This window comes from Vespula pensylvanica, chromosome 1, assembly GCF_014466175.1.
Source record: "Vespula pensylvanica isolate Volc-1 chromosome 1, ASM1446617v1, whole genome shotgun sequence".
NCBI lineage: Eukaryota > Metazoa > Arthropoda > Insecta > Hymenoptera > Vespidae > Vespula > Vespula pensylvanica.
Genome location: NC_057685.1, coordinates 6,687,071 through 6,712,070, shown reverse-complemented (window position 1 = coordinate 6,712,070; position 25,000 = coordinate 6,687,071). Strand labels below are relative to the sequence as shown.

Below are 25,000 nucleotides of genomic sequence, written 5' to 3'. Positions count from 1 at the left end.
TATATCGTTATCTCGGTAGAATCGAAATTCTCATATTAGTTAATTCAAAAAAAAGATTCCAACTTTCGAATTGAACGATTTTACAAGAGTAAAACGAATTCGTGGAAAGATAAACGTTATTATACACCGAAAGTGCAATCTTTCGGGTAAATCCTTTCGAAGGACTCACACATCGAAAGGATAAGTTCCCGTGGCTTCTGGGACTTCTTCGTTGCCTAATCTCTTGTAACTCTTGAACGGGTGAGAGTGAGAAAGAGTAAGAAAGAATCAGAGAGTGAGAGATCCAGAGAAAGAGAGAGAGAGAGAGAGATCGAGAGAGAGATCCAGAGAGAGAAAAAGACAGAGAAAGAGAGAGAGAGACTCTTGCCGTCGACTATACCTCTTAATCCAGATTGAAAATATGTAAATAAATCCACTCGCGGCTCTCTACCGTGGCCGGATGCCCACTCTGTATTCCCCGTCGAAAAAGTATTTTAATAGAAACGATTCATCATTCCGCGGGGCCCCCGACTCGCGTGCTTCTTTTTCTTCCCTCGGAAGGAACCTTCTCAACAGGCTCTTCCCCAACAGCACGGGTCCAACGTCGTTCGTTCTCTTCTGCAACGCAGACTTTCAGTGGACCGACGAAACGATCGTCTCGCGAACGGGCTGGACCTCCTTTGTCGAATTCTACGGCCTCCCACTCTGTCTCTTCTCTCTCTTTCTCTCTTTCTCTCTCTCTCTCTCTCTCTCTCTCTCTCTCTCTCTCTCTCTCTCTCTTTCTTTCTCATGGCTTTCCATTTTACCGGATTTCGTGGTATTTCGACCGAACGCTTTTGCTTTATCGTCCTTCGACTAAACCCACTCGCTCCTTCTTATTTCTCTTCATTTCGTTTTCTTTTTCTTTTTTTTTTCTTTTTTTTCTTTTTACTTTTTCTCTCTCCTCTCTCTTTCTGTCGCTCTCTCTCTCTCTCTCTCTCTCTGTCTCTCTCTCTCGCTCTCATCTTTTTTTCTCCTTTAATCTACCTACCTCCTTCATCGAATTATGCGTCTCGCGATTCCTTGGACTTCCTGGAATTTTACCGATATATTTTTATTTCCCCCCTTCCTCTTACCCCCCATCCTAATCGTATCTCCTTTCTCTTCGCTAATCTCGCCGGCTTGCTTTTTCCTTCCTCCTTTCTTTTTTATTTATCTTCCTTTTTCGTTACTTGCAGCATTATTATTATTATTATTATTTTTTTTTGTTACTATTATTATTATTTTTTCTTCTTTTCTTTTTTTTTTTTTTAATTTTGTTTCTCTGTTTTTTCGTTTCTTTTTCCGTTTATCTTTTACCTCCCGCGTCGACAGGAATAAATTTCGAGATTACGTTACACGCGTAATGTTTCGAATACGTACCTGTACGTATGTATATGTGTATGTATGTATGTATGTATGGACGTACGTAGATAGCATACTCGAAAGGGTTCGATAAGTACGTCGTCGTGCATGAATCGAGATCGGTTTTCGGCCGTAAGAAAACCAGATTTTTCCATTATTCATTAAGCCGAATCGACTGTCACATCGGGATTGATTTCTTTCGTAGGCTATTAGGAATCGATCGAGACTTCGAACGAGATTGCACACGGGGACGTTCTGCTGACAGGTTCGAAGAAATTCGATGAAATTTCTCAAATTTCTCATTGGTAATAAAGATATTAGTATTTTTATGTATGTCATTAAAAAAATGACGTACGGTACATTGTTCTCATTTTGCCATAAAAAAGAGAGAGAGAGAGAGAGAGAGAGAGAGAAATAGAAAGAGAAAGAGAGCGAATAAACGAGGAGAATCAACGAGTATCGCACTTTCGAAAGACAAACTGAAATATGGTCGGTCTGACACCCAAGACCCTCGAAAAGAAACGATCTTGTTGCGAAGAAGGCGAGCATTCAGTCTTCCGACGCAACGGCCACAGAAGCTGTTCGAGCCTCGTAAAAAGAGTCTTGCTCTTTGCTAAGCCCTTGCATTTCCCAACCTCGTCTTCTTGTGTGTGAAGTAACGCGAGTTCTGAAGATAGAGAGAGAAAGAGAAAAAGAAAGAAGGAAAGAAAGAAAGAAAGAAAGAAAGAGAGAGAGATAGAGAGAACGAACGAACGAACGAAAGAACGAACGAAAGAACGAACGAACGTACGTACGTACGGACGAACGAACTTGCTAAGCTGTACGATATAAGTAAGTTTCGAATGGGAAAACGCGAAAGAGAAGATAAGAAAAAGATACATAAAGGAAGTTCTTTCTCTTGAAAGGAAACGTAGCGAGTCGAGACGCCAATTATCTTTCATCGCAAGAGAATAATTCTTACGAAGGAGTAACCCCTCTTTTCAAGAGAATGAGAACGAGAAAGAGAGGAAAAGAGAGATAGATAGAGAAAGAGAAAGAAAAAGAAAAAAAGAGAGAAAGAGAGATAGATAGAGAGAGAACCTCCCCTCTTTACTTCTCGTTACCAGCAATATGGCCCCCTTTTTAGAAGGAAGCCACCCCGAATCGAGGCGGACCAGCCAGTCCAGGCTACTATAAATCTCGAAAGTTTTTAATGCCTTGCAGCTTGCTGCTTCTGCTACTGCTGCTCTTTGCACGCGGGGCTACTCTATACGTGTACCTAACCCCTCCCCCTCTCCCACCCCTTCCTTACTAACATCGCTACCATCGCTAACCAACCACCCCTCTTCTTTCCGTTCTCTCTTCGATCCGTCCGTTCTCGTCACCCCTCTTCTTCTTCCTCCTCGTATATTTGCATACGTGCATAATAGACGGACGACGGGCCTACCCTTTACTATTAATTTTATAAAATCATTCAGGGCCATTCGCATTGCTTTGCCGCTATTGCTATCGCTTTTGCCGCTGCTACTTGCTACTGCTACTACTGCTACCACTACTACTACTACTACTACTACTACTACTACTACTGCTTGTACAACTACTACCACTACACTAGTATTATTACTGCCACTACTATCGTTCTGATCATCCAGCTTCGTTACCCCTCTTCTCTCCCTTTTGAGGCTTATTTAAATAACGGATTTTCGAAATCTCGTTTTCGTTGGGAAAGGGGAACGAGGGGAGTAGGGGATATAGGGGACACGTGTGCTGTAACTATGAAAGAGAAAAGATCGTAGTTGAGAAAAAAAGTTGTTTTATAAAGAATGAATTCATACGAGAGTTTGCTAGTTATAATAATAATATAATAATCGTATGTATGTATGTATATGTGCGTGCGTACATACGCGAATGTGTATCTACGTGGCTCTGCACGCGTGGCTCTATATCCGTTTATTCGTTCTTTATTCTTCTCGATCGAAGATACAGATTAATATAATAAAGAGAGAGAGAGAGACAGAGAGAGAGAGAGAGAGAGAGAGAGAGAGAGAGAGAGAGAGAGAGAGAGAGAGAGGAATTTATTCTTATCCAGAATGAATAAACGTAGTCAGGTAGTTAGCAATGAAACGTATTATAATGTCCGATCGATTAATTACACGAGTACGGTTTGATTAATTAGCCTTAAAATTATCATCGAGCTTAGACTAGTATTGCTGTTTAATAGAGATAGTAGTATTTGTTTCGAGAGAAAGAGAGATATAGAAAGAGACGAAACGAAGAAGGAAACTTTTTTACGATGAATACGATGCAAATAAGAAACGTAAGAAAGAAAGAAAGAGAGAGAGAGAGAGAGAGAGAGGAGAAGAAGAAGAAGAAGAAGAAGAGGAGAGAGACAAAGACAGAAAAAGAAGTCCGGCCATTAAGACATTTTAGCGCGGCTTTCGTGAAAATCAGTAAAACCATGCTCTTAAAGATTCTCCAACGAGCCGTTTTGTTCGCAGCGTTTACTCGGGTTATTCTTATTATCCTCAGTTCGCATTAGTGCCGATTTCGGTCTAAACGCCGTAACCGAGTTCGAGTCTAAATAGTCGGCGTTCGCTAAGTAGCCCTAACCAGATTAGTAAGTCGTTGCGTGCTCTATTTTTAACGTCGTCGAAGACCAAGGAGAGGAACGGTTACGGATACTCGTAAGAGATGCGTTTTGCAACAACGTTGCGTTCGAACAACAACGACGAATGTGAGATGAAGATGAACGTGTCTTTCTCCACCTCTTACTTTACATCATACGTGTATAAACGTTTGTATGTGTGTGTTGTTAATGTATGCATTTATATGCATGATATAGGTTCATATAAAAGAGAGAGAGAGAGAGAGAGAGAGAGAGAGAAAAAGAGAAAGAGAAGAAACTATATGCATACTCTTCAATTTCGTTATTCGAATTTTCCAAAGAACGATAGGAGTCCCTATCGCATTTTCCATAAGACACTTGTTAGATAAAACATTTTATCGGATTCTAAGATTCATTTCTTCTTTGTTTCTTTCCTTGTTTCTTTCATAGGGTAAATCGATAAATAAAAGTATGTTTAAATTCGAGAAGAAAAGAGGAAAGGAGAGATCGAATGTTATTCTATATTAAAGAAAATCGTAAAATTTCGATTGGATAAGTCATCAACGGGAACTGGTTAACAAATGCGAACGATGACTCGACCTTATCGGCGATCGGAAATCTCTCTCTTTCTCTCGTCGCAAACGATTCGTCGTTTTCCGCGCACGAAGAAGAACGTCCTCGTTGAATATCTTCGAGGATAAGGATGAAAAGAAGCGAAGAAGAAGAAGAAGGAGAAGAAGAAGGAAGAGGATGAGAATGAGAATAAGGATGAGGATGGGGATGAGGATGGGGATGAGGATGGGGATGAGGAGGATGGCTCGCGAGCTTCGGGAACGTGTTTCTCGGCTGTCACACGCTCGGTTCGCGCGTTAAGGTACCCTCTTCTCTTGCTCTTGCATTCGCGGGAGCGAATAAGAGAAATAGAAAGAGAGAGGGAGAGAGAAATAGAGAGAGAAAGAGAGAGAGAGAGAGAGAGAGAGGACGAAAGAAAGAAAGAAAGAAAGAGAGAGTGAAAGAGAAACGGAGATGGAACGAGGGAGAGAATGTGTTCATAAGATATGGTGTGAAACACGAGAGGTTGAGATTAAAGAATGAAAAACATAGAATTCTGAGAACTGGTTGAAGTCATAATATTCGTAATTTCAAGCTGCGCCTTGTGGCAAGCGCTTCTGCGTCGTTAAAATTAATGTGAGCGGAAATAAAATTCCTGTCCCTTTTCTCCCTCCTCCTTTTCTCTCTCTTTCTCTTTCTTTCTTTCTTTCTTTCTTTCTTTCTTTCTTTCTTTCTTTCTACCATCCCAGCAGCTCAGCAGCAACAGCACATCGTCTAGCAGTAGTACCACTACCACCATCGTTTTCTTCGTCTCTTTTTCTTTTCCCTACGAATTGCCTTCTCTCTCTTTTCCTCTTTCTCTCTTTTTCTCTCTTCCTCTCTTTTTCTCTTACCATACTTCTCTTCGACGTCCCTTTCTTAGGTCACTATGAGTGGATAACGTTTAACGCTCGAGCATCGCGCAAATAAAATCTTTAACTCGACGAACACGTTTGTTGTTTCTAATATTTGAATTTCGCGCCGGCAGGACGCGCAGAGGACGGAAGAAATGAAATCGAAGAGAAATTTTGCACACACTCTCTCTCTATCTCTCCCTCTTTCTCTCTCTCTATATATATATATATATATATATATATATATATCTATCTATCTATCTATCTTATTCTCTCATTCTCTCTTTCTCCGTCTTCTTTTTCGTCAAGTATCCTTGGAAACACTCGAACGAGCAACGGTATCGAACATTGGAAAAAAAGAGAGATAAAGATATATATATATATATATATATATATATAGAGAGAGAGAGAGAGAGAGAGAGAGAGAGAGAGGAGGGAAAAAGAGAGAAACTCTAAAAATAAATTCTTCAAGAAATCTGGGGAATATTCCTCTGCAAAGTTTCGACCGATTATCAAAGCAATTTGCATAGCGAATAATCATGGTCTTCTTACCTATCTTTATATCTACGTATATGCATGTATGTATATACACATGCATATATGTATTTATGTACAAATATATGTATTTATGTATGTATGTATGTATATATGCATGTACGTATGTATGTATGTATATATGCATGTACGTATGTATGTATGTATGTATGTATGTATGTATGTATGTATGAATATTTGTACAGCTCTTCTCGAAAACTTTCTGTCAACTTTGAGTTAACCATTTATTTCTTTCGGTGCTAAAGCTTTCCATTAATATCATCGAAATATATATACATATATCGTCAAAATACATACATATATATATATATATATATATATATATATATAGAGTAAACGTATTTATCGATTTTCTATTATTCGAAATATAAAGAAATTATTCGGACAATTTATCTTTCTCCCTTTCTCTATTTCTTACTTTCTTTAATGCGTTATTGCTAGAGACACTCCAGAACACGCGAGATCTCTTGGAGTAGCCGGCATGTCCAAGGAGGCCTGGCAACGTTACGTTCAAGTGTTTGACGAACGAACGCGTTACGTCGCCGAGTTTTTTGTTTCCTCCTTCTGGCATCGGCATCAGCGTCGAGTTATGTCGAGTGGTGCCTCGCTCTCACGGATCAGCCTCTATCTATCTATCTTTCTTTCTTCTCTCTTACGAATTCCATCTTTTAACGTCGACGCATGTTTTCAAAAAAAATGAAATTACCGGAAAGGGAAAGAAGAGAACGAATTAAAAAAAAAAAAAAAAAAAAAAAAAATTAGAAAAGAAGAAAGAGGAAAATTTTTAAAAAATAAAAAGAGAGAACTTTTTTTTTACATGTTCAAGAAAAAGAAAAAAAAAGGGGGATATGAAAGAAACAGACGCAAAACCGATTTGATATTCATAAAGCTATAGAAGATCTATAGATCTGATATTTATTATTATATTCTATTATAATTTCAATTTTTCTTTCTTTCTTTCTTTCTTTCGTATCGATCGAAAATAAAAAAAAAAATAAAAAAAGAAAGGAGGAGGAATGAAAGAAATGGAAGAAAAGATTTGATATTTACAAATCTATCCGAGATTTGTGGATCCATTATCATTCTTAGTATTATTAATATTACTATTATTTTGAATCATAATTTCAATTTTTATATGTCTCCTTCGTATCGATAGAAAGTCCTAGAGTGAATAAAACCAAGAAGAAAAACAAACGAGAAAAGAGAAAAAAATAGAAAGAGAAATAAACGTCCTCAATTTGATATTTACGGGATTTATAGATCTATTATTATTACTTTTTATCCTCATCAATATTTTCAATTGTAATAAAAATTTCTCTCTCCTCCTTACTCTTCTCTCTCTCTCTCTCTCTCTCTCTCTCTCTCTCTCTCTCTTTCTCTCTCTCTTTCGTATCGATAGAAAGTAAAAAAAAAAATTGAATAAACAAAAAACAGATATGAAACAAAACAAAACAAAACAAAACAAAAAACCGAGAGAGCAAGAAAAAAAGGAGAAAAGTAAAGGGAAACACGTGCTAACCGTCTGGAGGAGAGAGAGAAAGAGAACTTGAAGAGAATTCTCGAATCGAGTTCCTCGGGGCAACCGGTTTCGCGCTAAATCGCATTAAAATCGTCGCGGAATGGAAAGTGTGTTACCGCGGTGTTCTCGCGATTTTATTCCCCTACGTAGGCGCGCTCGCACCTATATATACTACTCTCTTCTACCTTCGATATCTCGTCGCGTACGTGTCTCGCCTTGCGATTCTCCTGGAAAAGAAGTAAGCATGGAGGCACGTTCGCGCTCGGCTTTAACGTCCGGCAATTAATTTACGCGAATCGCCTTCGTGTTCTGCTATCTTCATGTACCAATTATCCCAAGAAAGAGAAAGAAAGAAAGAAAGAAAGAAAGAAAGAAAGAGATAGATAAATAGATAGAGCAAAAGAGAGGGAGAAAGAGAAAGATAGATAGATATAGATAGACGACCGAGGGTATCTCTCTCTCTCTCTCTCTCTCTCTCTCTCTCTCTTTCTCTCTTTCTCCCTCTGTCTCTCTTTCCCTTCGCGTTTCCTTTCGCGTTAGGTAGCTCGCACCTTGGACTCATCAGCGTCAAAGCGTGACATGCGCCCATTACAACTACTTCTCCATATTCGCAGACTCATACGTATAATACACTCGTTCGTGGTGGCACGTCCTTCTCGATGTTAACCGCCGTAGGAAATTTGCGGAATAGAATGGAGTGAAATGGAATTAAAAAAAAAGGAAAAAAAGTAAAAAAAAAAAACAGAAAAAAACGACGAGAAAAAAAGAGAGAAGAAAAAAGAGAGGAAAAGGATGGAAAGGAAAGGAAAAAAGGAACGAAGTGGAAAATGTGAAAATTGAGAGAGAGAGGGAAGGAAGGAGAGAGAAATGAAAGTGGAAAAACAAGGAAATGAGATACTAAACGCGTACGACGACATGAAGAAAAAAGAAAGAGAGAGCGAGAGAGAGAGAGAGAGAGAGAGAGAGAGAGAGAGAGACGAGCAAGGAAAAAAAAGGAGAGAGAAAAAAGCGAAAGAAAGTAAACGACGAAAGAAGAATCAATGGTATTTTAGAATACCTTAATTGAACTTTTCGTTTTAACAAGTGGAACAGGTCGAACAGAATCCAGGGCAAACGTTTGTGGAATCTCGAGTGGTAACGAATCTTCAAGGGTGAATACTTATTTCACTTTTTTTTCTCTGGTTTTCCCGTGGACTCGATGGTAAACCGGATGGTTGGTTGGATGGATGGATGGATGGATGGATGGATGGATGGATGGATGGATGGTGCCAAAAACAAAGCTACGCGTCGGACTTATTGCGAACGAGTTAAATGAAGCGCAAGCGTTGAGCTTTGGAAAGCTCCTCCCTCTCTTCGAAATTCTTCGTAAAGAGAAAAAGCTTTTCTTTCCTTTTCTTTCTCTTTATCTTTTTCTGTCTTTTTCTCTTTCTCTTTCTTTCTCCTTTCTCTCTCATACACGCAGACACACTTTCTCTCTCTCTCTCTCTCTGTCTTTCTTTCTTTCTTTCTTTCTTTCTTCTCTTTCTATCCCTTCCCAACGATGAGATACGGATAAGAGGGAAGATGGATGGACGCGTTTCGCGTAGACGTTCGTTTCTTGGAACGTGGTACTTAATATTTCGTTGCTCAGACATTCGAACGGTCCATTAGATTCGAAACAAAGACGGATGTACGTCGAAGTATTTCTTCTCTTACTGTCTCTCTCTCTCTCTCTCTCTTTCTCTCTCTATCTCTCTCTCTATCTTTCTTCAACCGATCGTATTCCCATCGAGTTCGACGGAACGTAAGTACGTGCGTATGTAATGAAACGAAGAAGATGAAGATGAAGATGAAGAAGAAGAAGAAGAAGAAGAAGAAGAAAAAGAAGAAGAGGTAGAAGAAGAGGTAGAAGAAGAGAAGGAGAGAGTTTAAAGATAAAATTTTGCAGATCGGATTCGAAGTAAGTAAGTAAGTAAGTAAGTAAGTAAGTAAGTAAGTAAGTACTCGGACTGATTCGAACTACTGTATAGATGTATGTATATATGTATGTATGTAGGTACGTATATACTGAAGTATTATACGTGCAAAGAGGGTGATAATGTATTCAAGGTCCGCCCCATAGCGTCGATGGTGGGGTGAAACAGCCCGGCCCGTTCCCTCTGCGTTCGGTCTAACAGACGTTAATTATCCCTTCTGTGTATAGCCTGCGAAAAAGAGTCTCGATCTCGAATCCCACTTCGAAGACTATGTCTTCCTTCTATCTTCTACCAAGAGCTCGACGACGACTTCACGATCGGATCGAGATGGTTAGGAACAAAGACGTTAACCTATCGATAGATTTAGTAATTTTCGAAACTTCTTGACTTCTTTCCTTTTTTATTTTTTTCATTTTTCTCTTCTACTTTTTCTCTTTCTTCTTTCGTAGATATTTTCTTTTTCTTTCTTTTTTTTTTTTGTCAGCATTAATTAATTATCTCTATGGAGACGACAGATGGTAAATGGGTTTATTGAATACATTCAGATTTTATACACACATCTATATATCTATATATGTATGAGTATATATATATAGATAGATAGATAGATAGATAGATAGATATGTGCGTTCGAATGTATGTGTTTGAAATTAGCTAATAATAAAAAGTCATTTTCCAACGTATTGAAATTCCAATCCGTATTTCTCATCGGGAAGTCAATGCTATAAGGCTATGATGAAGCTATGAAGTTAGCATTCGATTATTATAGGTACCTTACGATCGATCGAACGTTAATATTTATCACGTTTTCTCGTTTCTTGCTTCCTTCTATTCAACTTCTTCTTTTACTTCTTCAATACTTCCTTCGAACGTATTAACGTATCTAATTATTTAATTAGATACTTTTAATTTGTACTTTTAAAAGCAACATTCCGATGGCCGATAAAACCAATCGACGTTCCAATTATCCATATTCCAAGTGTGAGTTCCCATTATGTACATCTATATATCATTTTCTTTAACGAACTATATTTTCCAAAAATCGAATAAATAATAATCGAATAATCAATCGACGAAGAAAAATTTTACTCGACGATCCTTGGAAAGCGGGTCGCCAACGAGCAAAACGAGCTTCGAGCTCTCGCAGAGAAATATAGGCCGAGTGTTCTTCCTCGCTAATTCAATCAAATCTACGTCATTACTAAGCCTCCTCGAACGCGTAACACAACGCGAGCAACACCTATACGCGTATGAACAGAGATATGTATAACGTGTATATATATATATATATATATGTATATATATATATATATGCAGATAGATGTAATAAGACGTGTAGAGAGTTCGATCGAAGTCGAGTCGAAGAAAAATCAACGTTACAAACAACACAACTAATAGGTAGATAGATAGATCGACAGAGAAAGAGAGAGAGAGAGAGAGAGAGAGAGAGAGAGAGAGAGAGAGAGAGATAGAGATAGAGACAGAAAAAGACTATATGTCGAGCTTATCTTTTTCTTTTTTCTTTCTTTTTTCTCCTTCCAATCGTAAAACCTGACGTCAGTGTTGTATCTCTGCTTTTGTTTTTTTTTGTTACAGGATGATACAGCAGTGAGAGAGATAGACTGGGTAGAGGGAGGAGAGGGTTCTTGGCGAGGTTCGAGATGTCCGCCGTAACCAGCCCGTATGGACCCAGTAAGTTTTCTTTCGTCTCTTTTTCTCTCTTTTTTTTTTTCCTCCTTTATTATGTAAGAAAATGTGTATTAGCTTCTAGTAATATAACGTTCATAATAGAAAAGAAAAATGAGTTCTCTTTTAAACGTTTACGACTAAGAACGATTAAGAAAACAAACTCTTTCGCAACATTATAATTTTCCAATATAAACGATTGGAGGGGTGTAGTGAAGGAGAGTGAGGTGAGTTAGGTGAGTTAGGGTGATAGTGGGACGGGCGATGGAAGGATTAAAAAAAAAAAAAAAAGAAATAGAAAAAGAAAGAAAACTGTCTAATCGTTTTCTAATCGATATAATAGCGGAGATGCTGTCCGACTCGGTCTACAACTACGCGACGACTCGAAGGGGCACCGCCGATCAGGACGGCGAGTCCCGATACGAGACGCAAGCCCAGTTGCAGATCGCGAGTATCCAAAAGCCACGGAACAAGCGGAAAAATTTCAAACCTATAAACAGCCGTATGGCCGAAGTATCGGATGAATCTGATAGAGAGGAGGAACACGAGCAAGAATCCGATGAACTTCTTCTTGGTGTCGAGGAAGTGCCAACCTCGAACGAGATCCTCGAATACGAGAGGAAAACGATGCTTCTGCCAGTTGCTGTCGGTACGGACGATAGGTCGAAGCAACAGAGGCTGAACAACAACGAGGTCAGCCCGATGGACCTCTCGGTCGCGACGAGGCCGCCCTCCTCCGACGTCGACGACGACAGCGGCGATTCCCTCGGGCACAAGTTCATCCTCGAACGGCTCAACTCTCAGAAGCTCTATTCTCCTGGCACGGAGGCGAGTCTCTTTCTTTCTTTCTGCTTCTTTCTATCTCTCTTTCTTTCTTTTTCTCTCTTTCTTTTTCTCTCTTTCTCTTTCTCTCTTTCTCTTTTCTTTTTTTTTTTCTCCCTTTTCATATTCTTCTGGAGCCTCTAACGAAATCCTTCAATTTACTTCTTTCCCAACATTAAAAAGTAGGTATGCGTTTTTATTCGGTATATTGTAGTTTGATAGGTATATATAATACATATGTCTCTACACGCGTCTATACGCGTGTGTTCGTATTTATAATGCTATCTCTCATCGGAATTCAAAAGTTAACCACCTTTCTAGAAATTCAAGAATTAATCATGACTCTAATCTTACCTGACATCTTCCAGTTAAATAGGATACAGTATATCATTTCGTATATCATTTAAATATATTACTTTTTCTTTATATTATTATTATTATTATTATTATTATTATTATTATTATTATTATTATTATTATTATTAATATTATTATTTTTTATTATTGTCGATTGCAAATGATTCGAGTTATTCTCAGAAGAAACGAATGAGCCATCTGTAATTATTACCATCTATTTATTGGCAATCTCATTTTAATGGCAATCTCGTTTTATTTTCTTATCGCTCTTATCGCTCATAATATTAAACGCTAATCAATATACCCGTTTGATCTGACAACACGCATCTGGTTAGTTTAACGGGACGTTTAATATTTCTTTTTTTTTTTTCTTCCGTCAACAGGCCAGGAGTCCAAATTCGGACTCCTCGGAGAAAAGTGTCGGAAGTGTAGTCCTAGATGCGGATTCGGGTCGATTGGACGATCAGGATACGCCGTTCGATGACGATCGAATGCAGGATGGAGATGGAGATGGCGATGGTGATGGTGATGGTGACGGTGATGGTGACGTAGAAGTCGAATGCGAAGAGAGAAAACCATTCGAAGGAATGAGAGAGTACGCTGAATCGACTATGCAAGAACTCTTAGCGATTTATGGTCTTTCCGGTGGTGAACTCGCGAAATCGGTCAGTCGACAGCTACCACCTACCTTCATGAACCCTAGTACTGGTCAACATGGTCAAGGTAAGTCACTCGATGAGTTTAAAACAATTAAAAAGTTTGTGCTTTACCATTTGACTTTCGTTCAAACTCGAATTTGTTCTTTTTAGAAAGACTAAAAGAGAGAGAGAGAGAGAGAGAGAGAGAGAGAGAGAGAGAGAGAGAGAGAGAGAGAGAGAGAGAGAGAAAGAGAAAGAAAGAAAGAGAAGAAAGAGAGAGAGTAACTTTATTAGCGAGTGGGCGTCACTCGAGAAAAAAAGTGTTTCGTGTTCGCAAACTCGTCGTTGAACTCACCGTTACATTCTCTCTTTCTCATTCTCTCTCCTTCTCTTTCTCTTTCTCTTTTTCTCTCTCTTACTCATTCTTCGTTCTCGATGAGAAAAAGCTATTATTTCGATCGCACCGGTTCTGTAGCTTTTGTCGGTAATTAGAACCACTTGAACCAGAGTATCCGACGAAATTGTTAGCTCGACTGGACCAGATTGGCATTGGCTGCCATTCAATTTAGGAACTTTGGCCTTGGACTCGCAATCGACGATAAAATCTTTTCATTCGTTCTCCCTCCCTCCCTCTTTCTCTCTCTCTCTCTCTCTCTCTCTCTATTTCTTACAATAGAAAAATATTACGAAAGTTTAATATAAATTTCAAACGTATTCGCTGTCTGTATGACGTTCGATCGAAAAGCGAGTAAACCTTTTATAGATGTATACGCCGCGTGGTTTTTAGGGAGGACTGTACGTGCACAGAACAGAATGTGGCACTTACATATTGCCGGTGCATCGCATATGCGCGCACGTGAATATGCGATGGCTCTCGCAAGATGGCCGACTTATAACTCATAAAGTCGGTCGGTCGGAGTACGCGAAGCATCGTCGTCGACTAGCCTCGCGATCGATGGATGCCTTTGAGATCGGCCCGCGTCATCGTTTCCCGTTGCTGTTAAGTGTATGTTCTACCTACGTACAACGTCGATATAGATATAGTAATGTGTATATTTGTATGTTCGCGTTGCTCTTGTCTCCAATCACGATTTCCATCATTCTACGACGAATTTCTAAATCGCGCTTCTTTTTGTTTGTTTTCTTTTTCTTCTTCTTCTTCTTCTTCTTCTTCTTCTTCCTCCTCCTCCTTCTTTTTTTATTTTGTTCTTTTCTTTTTCTTTTCATTCCTTTTTCTCTCTGTTTTTTTTTTTTCTTTTTTCTTTTTAAACATAATTCACATTGATCTCGGAATATTCGAAAAAATTCATTACGTATGTATGGAATATTAATATAACTGTGAGACAAGCGTAGTTTTTTTTATTCTTTCTTTTTTGTCCCCTTCTTTCTTTTTTTTTCATTTATTTAATTTCTTCTTTTTCTTTTTTGTTCGTTACTTTCTTTTTTAAGGAGAACACGTTAATTCGTCTTCTTAATTTCTCTGAAAATTGGGTAACGCGTAAGATCAAGAAAAAAGGAAGGAAACAAGAGAGAGAAGGAAAAAAGAAGAAAAAAAAAAGGATCCTCACGGATTAGCGGAATTCTAAGTTCTAAAGTCTCATGACCATCGAATTCTCAATTCGTGAGTCATCCCTGACATCGTTCGAAGCTCCCTCACTCAATATTCATACATTATGTATATGTTAACCTCGCGTCGATCTAAAGGGACCCTAAGTTGGGCTTTGCCATCGCAACTTCATTGTCGCTTCGAGTATAATACATGAACGGACCTTTTTCGAGTTGGTATAGTAGTATAGTTTTTCTTTTTTCTCGTTTTCTTTCCATATTACAACACTTTCTCTTCTCTTTCTCTCTTTTTCTTCCTATTCGTTTCAATTAAGCTGTCTCGTTCTCGTTGCACCAATTCACGAAAAGTTAGGCCGTGAAATCGAATGAGCCACGGTTCGTCGAGCCTCGAAATTCGAAGCCTACAGGCCCAAAAGACTTCAAGAGAGTTCTCAAGAAAGAGAGAGAGAGACAGAAAGAAAGATAAAGTTTTAGAATCGGTGAACTCTTCGCGAAAACGAGTTGAAACATCAAAGAGAAGTGTTAGCACCGGCTGTTTCGTTCCTTTTCGAGACGCCACTCCGTACGTCGACGTCGTTTCTTCGTTGAACAAAAGATGAACAGCGCATCTCATCTCGCGTACTCCAAGAATCGGCCATGATTGATACCGAAAAATCTCGTGTGATTTATCATGCGATCGCCGCCGAAGCGGCACGACTTGTGGCTATATGCTTCTCGTAGAACACAGAAAGAGAAAGAGAGAGATGAAGGACGAAAAAAAAAGATTAAAAAAAGAAAAGAAAAGAACACAAGGAAGTAATGCCCTCGTTCGTTTCGAGAAAGGATTACTCGGCGAGTATTATTGTACGGCATTTAAAATAGGTGCCAATAAACGTTGAAGCGAGATGGTAAGCCTTTATAGAGAATCATGTCGTTTCTCCTTATTCGAATTAAAAAAATAAGAAGAAGAAGATAAAAAAAAAAAAGAAAAGAAAAGTAAAGTAAAGTAGAAAAAAAGGAACGTTGAAGACTTTACCTACATTAAATTTCTTATTTCTTTAATCGTGATCGTGTTAATCGTATCACAGGCTTCACCTTAGAAAAGTGATACGTCTTGGCATGTGTTACGAGTAATGAAAGATAGATAGATAGATGGATAGATAGATAGATATATAGATAAATATACAGATAGATAGATAGATAGATAGATAGATAGATAGATAGATAGATAGATAGATAAGTGGATAGAAAGATGGAAAGATAGTGAGAAGGGAAGGTAAAAAAGGAAAGGGGAGGAAGAGGGTGGTGAGGTCAATAATCTGGCGAGAAGGAAAGCAGAAAAGCCGTGCAACGACGGAAGATGGGCTGTGCTCGATGTCGACTGAAAGAGAGAAAGAGAGAGAGAAAAAAGAAAGAATGAAAAAGAGAGAGAGAGAGAAGAGGGGGGAGGAGAAAAAGAGAAAGATAGAGAGTGAAAGAGGAAAGAGAGAAGAAGGTACCGTCGCGGTGCCTCCGTGAACCCATTAATCATTCCGCCCGGATAAAAGGCAAGCAAGGATGAAAAGAGAAGACGGACAGTCGGCTGGACGGCAGGCAAGCATGCAGGCTCTGGAGAAGGAGATCCGAGGACTCTGTCTCTCTCTCTCTCTCTCTCTCTCTCTTTTTCTCTCTGTCTTTTTTTTATCTCTCTTAAGAAGGATCATTTTTTATTTTCTCCTTTTCGAAATTCGTCGACCGCCTCGTTTCCATTGTCGTGTCTTGAAGATTCACGGACTATCGTCTTTATCCTTCTCTCTTTCTCGCGGAGAGTAATCTTCGCACGTGTGGATAAGAGAGAAAGAGAGAGAGAGAGAGAGAGAGAGAGAGAGAGAGAGAGAGAGAGAGAGATTCATTAACTGATAGGACGAGGAGTCTCTTTTTCAAAAATGATATTATCTCTTGGTTACTTCGAGACGAAGAAATCTTCCTCCTCTCCCGTGTCGTCGCCACCCGTTGTGAATGAAAAAAAAAAAAAAAAAAAAAAAAGAGAGAGAAGAAAAAAAAAACTAAAGGCAAAACGAATATCAAATTCGATTGATAAGAAGCAACCATGGATCTATGGAAAAACATCTGTGAAAGTTTTATTACCTTTTTCGTCTCAACCACCACCATCTACGACTATCATCCCGATAAAAAGGATAGGAAGAAGAAAATAGAAAACGGGAAAGAAAAATCTCGTTCTTCGTATGAACTTTATTGAAGAAAAAGAACGACAGAAAGAAAGAGAAGGAAGAGAGATATGAGAGAAGAATGGTTGGAAATGGTTCGGGGGGAATGGAAAGGGAGAGGTAGATCGAATCGTAGAGATTTTTTGAGAAGGGATCAGGATCAGTCTGGTTACGCGCGCTTTTATGCTTTCCACCACGTGCAACAACCCCACTCGAAACACGTAGAAGAGGAGGAGAAGGAGGGGGAGGTGGAAAAGGAGGAGGAAGAGGAGGAAGAGGAGGAGGAGGACGTGCTACGGAGCAATACGGTACACGATTGCGTGGATTGCTAAGACTCTACGAGGATTGGAGATAGAAATCGGAGCTCTTTCTTCACAAGCTGGACAAAGGCGCTTGGCCTCCTGGATGACGAAGAGAGAGAGAGAGAGAGAGAGAGAGAGAGAGAGATAGATAGAAAAGAGAGAAAGAGAGAAAGAGAGAGAGGTGTCGGAGACCTTCGAGACACGGCGACCTGTTGAATCGAGAGCAAGCGTGTATATCCTTCAACGAATTCTCCCTTCTTGCGGAAGACGAAGGGTACCCTTTACGTCCTAGAAAAATATCTCAACCTTCTTCTTCTTTTTCTTCTTCTTCTTCTTCCTTTTCTTCTAGTTTTTTCTTTTTTCGTCTTTTTTCTTCTTTATTTTGTTCTTTTTCGTTTTCTCGTTTTAAGAAAGAACCTTGCCGTTCTCGATACACGCCCGCCTTTTCCATTCCACATTTCTTATTCGTTTTATTTTTATCATCGTCTTGTATTTAGTCTTTCTTTCTTTTTTTCCTTTTGTAATTTTTCCTATGAAAAATACCAGGATTGATATCGACAAAGGAATTTGAACTTCGTCCCGTTATCAATCATTCATTCAATTATTCCCTTTTCCTCTAATACTCGTAGTTATCTAAGTCCAAGCTTGTATTACTCCCACTCCTTCCACTCCCGTTGTTGATGTCCGCTTCCGGGTCAATTGGATCTCCTCGGCTTTTTTGTTCGTCAATTAAGTTCTGTGAGTCAGAGAGAACGGAGAATAGGAAGGAGGGACTCAATATTGACGTCCAACGCGGTACAGTCCTCTCAAGTCTACTCTTTATATCTTTTTCTCTTTCTCTCTCTCTCTCTCTTCTTCTCTCTCTCTCTCTCTCTCTCTCTCTTTCTCTTTCTTTTTCTTTCTCGATTAGCTAGATACGAATCGATGACGCGTGGGAATCCAGCTTTTTGCGAAATTATCCGGACACTCCCAGAGACCATTGTTTCAAACTTCTACCAAAGATTAAACGGACAAGATCAGAAGAATGTCCGTGGGTGTATGAAAGACGACGTTTATTGGATATTCTTCGTGAATAATCGATCGATCGTTGGAATTCTAATCGATCCCTCTCTTCGACTTTCCCCCACCTTAGCCACCCCTACCTACTCGTCCTTCTCCAACTCCTCGTCGAAACTATTAAAGCATAAAGTGAAATCGTTAACGCCTGCTTTATATTATTTTCATGAATCGATCGATCGATCGATCGATCGGTCGGTCGGTCGGTCGGTCGGTCGATGAATCGGTCGGTCGGTCGGTCGGTCGGTCTGTCGGTCGTTCGATCGACTTCACGTTAATCACGCGAAGGGACGCATCTCCTGGCGTTTAGCTAAAAAGTTCAAAGCTCGTTACGTCGAGAACATTAATTCCCTTCGTGAGAGCCTTTTTCTGACGATAAAGCTATCAACTTTCTGCTGCATTAAAGATGTCCCTATTTCTTCCCCCTTCTTCCCCACCCCATCTCCCCGCCGTCACCACCACCCTCCTGTTATACTCTAGCTATACGAGAAAGAAAAAAGGGAGGATAGAAGAAGAAAAAGAAGAAAGGGAATATAGAGAAGGAGAGAGAATTTTCAAGAGACGTATTCCTCTCTCTCCCTTCGTCCACAACACACTCTTTCTTCTTGGAGTCCTCGCCAGTGGGATTCCACTTTTTTGTAGAATCGACGAAACGAGCGAGGTCAATGAGCATTTCACGAGTGGAACGAATCGAAAAGTCAAGTGTCTCGTGGGATCGTCGCCTCCTTTTCTCTCTTTCTCTTTCTTTCTTTCTCTCTTTCTTTCTTTCTTTCTTTTCTTCTTTCGTTTCCATCGGTACCACCACCACCACCACCACCATAGCTTATCCTCCTTCTCTCCCTCTTTCTCTTCCTCCTCCTCCTCCTCCTCCTCCCTCTTCTTCTTTCCTCTTCTTTTTCTCCCTTTTTTCCCTTCCTCCATCGCGGCATCTTGTTTATTTTGCCCGTCAGCTCGCTGACACTCGGACATTCGTTTAAATTTAGAATTCAATAGGATCCTTTTACCGGGCGTGCTTTCGTGCCTTAACGGATTCCCTCGGTCGCTCAAGATTATTTGTTTAATTCCGGCTCTACGTCGATCTCTCGACGTCTCTCTTTCCATTCCCCGTTCATTCGCGCAAAACTTCTCGTAGTCTCTTCTTCTTCTTATTCTTATTCTTATTCTTCTTCTTCTTCTTCTTCTTATTCTTATTCTTATTCTTCCTTTTGCTCCTTCTTCTCGTCGTCGATTTCTTACGAAATCAAATCCGTCCGACGTCTTGGTGTCAACGTTAGACGTTAGTTAGGTACCAAACGGGAAGAATCATTCGAGTCTATTCTTTTCTTTTTCTTCTCTCTCTCTCTCTCTCTCTCTCTCTCTCTTTCTTTTTTATTTTATTCTTCCTTTTTTCCTCTTGTATTTTATTCTTTATTTTTTTATTCTTCAGAAATCTAAAAAAAAAGAAGGTCTAAAGACAAGCTTTAATTATACAATGACTAATGTTACGAACAGTGCTAACAGGAGGGTGAGAGAGAGAGAGAGAGAGGGAGGACCGTTGACTCACTACGATCAATTTCTGTTTTTCTCCTTTTCTTTTATTACTTTAGCAGGCTGGCTCGATCATCGAAACGCACGCACCAGTCTTCTTCTTCCTCCGGGCAAATTGTTTCGTAACGCTTTTCCTTATTAAACGCTAATTCCACTTTGTGCATTCTCCTTTCCCTTAACGATCGGCTATACCGGGCAAACAACATCGGAGGAGATCGTTTTATCGCTTTACTCTCGCGAAACTCGTGTCGTATTCCGAACGGAGTCGCCGTCCAAGGAGGTGCGAGTTTTACCGCTTATTACACTACCTTTGTACAGATCCCAAGCCGACGGTCGTTATCGATCACTATATCCCGCGCGTTACAACTTTAGTCGATTTCTGTACGTCGACTGCATACGCTCTTGACGCTTTTACTACGCTCTTTTCTTTCTTTCTTTCTTTCTTTCTTTCTTTCTTTCTTTCTTTTTTTCCTTTTCTTTTCTTTTCTTTTCTTTTTTTTTCTATTCGTACGTCTGTATTCTACGTTTATAAGTTATTCAAAAAACACTCGGAAACAAGAATATTCCATTTAAATAGAAAATGAACGAAGTGCGGATCTACGATCTTTTGATTTATTTGAGACATTAAAGATCGATTATCGATTCTTGACGAACGAAAATATTTCTTTTTTTGTTTTGTCCCCTTTTTTTTTTCATCCGCTTGGAAAATTTCCTTTTCCTTTTTTTTTTTTTTTTCTTTCTTTCTTTTTTATGCATGTTAAATCAAGGACCAAGTCGTTATCTAGTGATTCGATCGAATCATCCATTCGAGTAGATAACCATAATCGATAGAAAAAGGTGGACCACCATTAGCATTTCCACGGAGGAGTAGAGTTCGGGAGGTTCGATTAATTTTTCAAACAATCCCACCTCCTCGGAACTGGTCGATTCGTGCGCTGAGATAGGAGCCGGACGCGTCGTGGCTGAGAGGGCCCATTAGGCCCCGCGGCGCGGGACTCCAGGCTCCCTTGTCAGTCTCCGAAAACCAGAAAGTCAGCTTGTCAAATTAATCACGGATGACCAATCCATCAGGAGGCATTCCTAGCAGAGGAGGATACCTACTTCTCTCTCTCTTTCTCTTTCTTTCTCTACTGTTCGTTCCTTTTGCCGACTACACGCGTGCACACACATACTTATGTACATATGTATGTTTATATGTATATATATATATATATATATACACAAACATATGTGTGTATTTAGCTCGCTCTTAGCCACGAGGACAACGACAGGATTTAGACATGCCACTGGCCCAGAATCTCTTTGACCGATCGTGCCTTTTCGTGAGAAGCAGATAAACCAAGAGAAATTTTAACTTGGAGAACATTGCTGCGGGCTTTGATCCCACATACATACATATATATATATATATAGATAGATATATGTATATGTATATGTATATATTTGAAGATTTTCTATCGAATCCCTTCCATATAAGTAATGTACAACCTACGAAATCCACATTTTTGATCGACCGATAACAACGTTCATTGGATTTTTAAACATTCGTTGATTTTGATAGCAAATATTGGTAATGGTACTTTGATAATTATAATGATTTATAATAAGAAAGGATTCTAACGTTTATTCGGATTCATCGCGAGTCAATAGTGACCGAAAGAAAGCAGTAAGAATCAACGTTGATGTCTGTGGAGAATGGTGGGAGGAGTGCGAATGGCCGAAAACACATGCTTCTCGGGTACAGTCCATTGGAAAAAGTCCTTTCATGTGTTTATATTTTTCCTTGATAATATATTAGACAATGTCTTTTCTCTCTCTTTCTCTCTCTCTCTCTCTCTCTTTCTCTTTAGCTTCGGCATTGCTCGCCAAGAATTTCAACTACGCTTGCCAAATTAATTAAGATGCCGCGAATGAAATTGCCAACAATTTTCAATCAAATTAATTTCCATCTACCAGTTCTAAAAAGTGTAATCAAATATCTTAATTAATATATTATATTTATATATATGTATGTACACACACACACACACACACATATTTATAATATCGATTTTGAAGTTTATTCAATATGATCATAGACGTTAATAGAATTATCTATCTATTTATTTCTCTATCTCTCTTTCTTTCTCTCTCGTCGTAGTAGAAAAATCGCATTGCTCGAGGGCGACATCACCAAATAAAGGGTTAAGGGCCATGCCGAATTCGAGGACCCTTTTATCCGGGGCCTGATGCGCCGGATGATGTAGGGGAGAGAAAAGATCCGCGAAAACCAGTTTGTCCAACCTAATACGGTGCCCATGGTTTCGACGATCTTAATGAACTTCTCTCTTTCTTTCTTTCTTTCTCTCTCTCTCTCTCTCTCTCTCTCTCTCTCTCTCTGTGTTTCTCTGTCTCTCTTTCTCTCTTTTTCATTTCGATGGTTCTTACACTGCGAACTTCTCGAGCGTGTAAAGATAGCATTTTCCAGGCGTGAAACGTTCCATCTCCTTCCCTTCGTTGTCACTTCGATATGGGAGGAATACATATGTATATATATATTATATATGTGTGTATATATGTATGTATGTATGTATGTATGTATGTATGTATATATGTATATATTTATATATGTATATATGTATGTATATATGTATATATTTATGTATGTATATATGTATGTATATATGTATGTAAGTACCAATACAGTGTTACCGTTCTACGACGCTAATGAGCGATCATCATCTCGAATACAAATGCGAAGGAAGGAAATAAAAAGAGTGGTATGCTCCTATCGAGCAAGCTTAATGCGCGTGAAAGGTTGGGCCCCATCGTGAAATTTTGCGAAAGGGCTATACGCTACGAAATCATTTATCTGGCGAATTTTCGATTCGAACTGGGCGAGAGAGAGAGAGAAAGAGAGAGAGAAAGAAAGAGAGAGAGAGAGAGAGAGGGAGGATCCGTAGTACGGGGGGACGGCATTAAAGCGGGCCTAATCTTAATATTCAAATTCTGTGCTGGAACCTCGCGGTGGTTGGAGAAGACGAGAATGGAAGAGAGAGAGAGAGAGAGAGAGAGAGAGAGAGAGAGAGAGAGAGAGAAGGAAAGAGGGATGCAGAAGCCGCGCATAACCGATTCTCGAACTCATAAATTTTAAATTATGTCAAACAAAAAGAAAGGACGCGCCGATGGGACCCGACCTCGCTCGAAATAAGACGAGCAGGAGTACCCTTTTGCTCCAGAAAAAAGCAGAAAAGCAGTGGTGCCCCGAAGGAGGGGGAGAGGAAAGAGGAGAAGATGGAGGAGGATGAGGAGAAGGAAGAAGAAGAAGAAGAAGAAGAAGAACAAGAACAAGAGAAGAAGAAGAAGACCTGGAGAATTTTAGGGCTTCCACAACGCAAGATCCATAGCTGCGAGTGCCGTCGAGAATTCTCTGATGGTGGTAGAGGGGTGGCCTGAAGTAGTGCTGGCTGGTGGGGCCCAGGAGGAGGAAGGGGCCTTACCGACACGACGCGACGTTTTCCATACGCGAAAGAGCCTTTATAGGGGTCGCCATAAAACTTCATATATTCCTTCTACACCTTTCTACCTACCTCCACTTTCCTTCCCCGTTACCCCGTCAACCCGTCACCCCTCAAACCTTCTTTCGATCTTTTCATCAGCACTCGTTGCTACGGGGCTCCCGCGAGTCGAATTTCCGGCATTAATTCGACATTATGCGATATTCAAATTCGCGCGACCGGAATTTTCGATTTAAAAACGATGATGCTAATAATGCTCTTTTTGAAAATTTCTTTTCGTCTCGTCCCTCCATTATCAGGATTTTGTTAACCGTACGATCGATATCGTATATCGAAAGAAATAGTTTTGAAAAATCTTCTTTTAGTTTTCTCACTTATTTTCTTTTTTTTTCTATCTATCCGTCTACCCGTCTGTCTGTCTGTCTTTCTTTCTTTCTTTCTTTCTTTCTTTCTTTCTTTCTATCTTTCTCTCCATCTCTCTATCCTTCTTCTTTTCTTCTTTCCTTCTTTTCTTCTTTCCGTACATCGGCTGAAAGCTTTCGAAGATGGCGGATCGTATGGCATATATCGGCGAGTCTTTCGCGGCGTTCCTTTGTTCGTGACCGTTTCATTTTTCGAATATGGAGGATAATTAATCTTGGGTGGGCATAAAAGGGTTTTCGGGTTCGGCCAGAAGAAAAAATGAGCGCAGACCGGTGCTCCGGCCGCGGCCAGTTGTTCCTTCCTTGCTTGGCCCTTTTTTCTTTCCGCTCTTTCTCTCTCTCTCTCTCTCTCTCTCTTTCGTTCTCTTCCTTCTCCACCTCCACCTTCACCTCCACCTCCTATCCGTCTTAATACTCGTTCTCTTCTCTTCTCTCCCTCTTTTCTCCCCCTCTCTCTTTCTTTCTTTTTCTCTTTCTCTTTCTCTTTCTCGCTTTTCATCTTTTTCTTACTCTCACTCGAGCCTCCCACACGTGCGTGCGCGCGAACGCACTTGGCCACCGCCGCGTCGTCCCGAACAACCGCCATTTCGTTGGGTCCCTCTCCCTCTCCCCCACCCTTACCACCACCCTACTCCCTCTTCTACCTCCACCATCTCTTCCACCACCTCCACCTCCTCCTCATCCTTCTTTTTCAGAATTTGAGTCAATAAAAAATCGCCTGGAACAAAGGAACGAACGGCCGCCAATTTCTCACAGGATAATGTCCGGACGCATCGGAGCCTGCCATAAGAGAGACAGAGAAAGAGAGAAGAGCCTAATCACAGCCAGGCATCTCGACTTCTGTTAGGTGTTAAAAATGGGCCCCGCGGGGCCCATCTCCCTCTTTATCTCGCGGAACGCGTTACTTACCACCATCCCTCCTGACACCCTCGACCCAAAGGCGATGTTAAATATTAAAATTTGGAAACGTTATACGACGGGATTCCGCTGTCTGGCTTAACGAAAAATTGAGACCCTCTTTTTCTTTTTTCTTCCTTTTCTTTCTTTCTTTCTATCTGTCTATCTCTGTCTCTCTATTTAATCTTCCACTGCATTATCGACTTAACATGAAAGCAACGAAAGAGAAAATAAATGTTTCGAGATTTCTAAAATAATCCTTCGAGTAATTTCATTTTCTCTCTCTCTCTCTCTCTCTCTCTCTCTCTCTCTCTCTCTCTTTCTATCTCTTTTCTTAATTCGAATCCTTTCCTTTTGATTAGTTCATTATTAAATTTTGGAACCATTAAATTACATAATTATTCTATTGTTCAAATCTATGAAAAATTGAGGATTACTTTTTCCGCTTTTTCATTCTTTTTTGTACTCCTTGTAATTCTCTCTCTCTCTTTTTAATCTTCCGCTTTTTTATCGAATTAACGTGAAAAGTTTGAAGGCTTCCAAGGCAATCCTTCAAGTCATCTTATTTTTAGGGTTCTCTCTCTCTCTCTCTCTCTCTCTCTCTCTCTCTCTCTCTCTCTCTCT

At 39.8% G+C, this 25,000-nt stretch overlaps 1 protein-coding gene across 3 annotated transcripts in view; it reads left to right on the top strand.

Annotated features, from left to right (window-relative positions):
- The window catches only part of LOC122638018 (zinc finger protein castor homolog 1-like), a 90,669-nt gene that overhangs the window by 25,181 nt on the left and 40,488 nt on the right, over window positions 1–25,000 (top strand). For all 3 annotated transcript variants that reach the window (XM_043830632.1, XM_043830626.1, XM_043830642.1), the window contains 3 exons: window positions 11,017–11,112; window positions 11,450–11,934; window positions 12,669–13,008. In XM_043830632.1, the coding sequence (XP_043686567.1) occupies window positions 11,082–11,112; window positions 11,450–11,934; window positions 12,669–13,008 (856 nt within the window). In that variant the 5' untranslated portion in view covers window positions 11,017–11,081. The remainder of the gene's footprint in view (window positions 1–11,016; window positions 11,113–11,449; window positions 11,935–12,668; window positions 13,009–25,000) is intronic.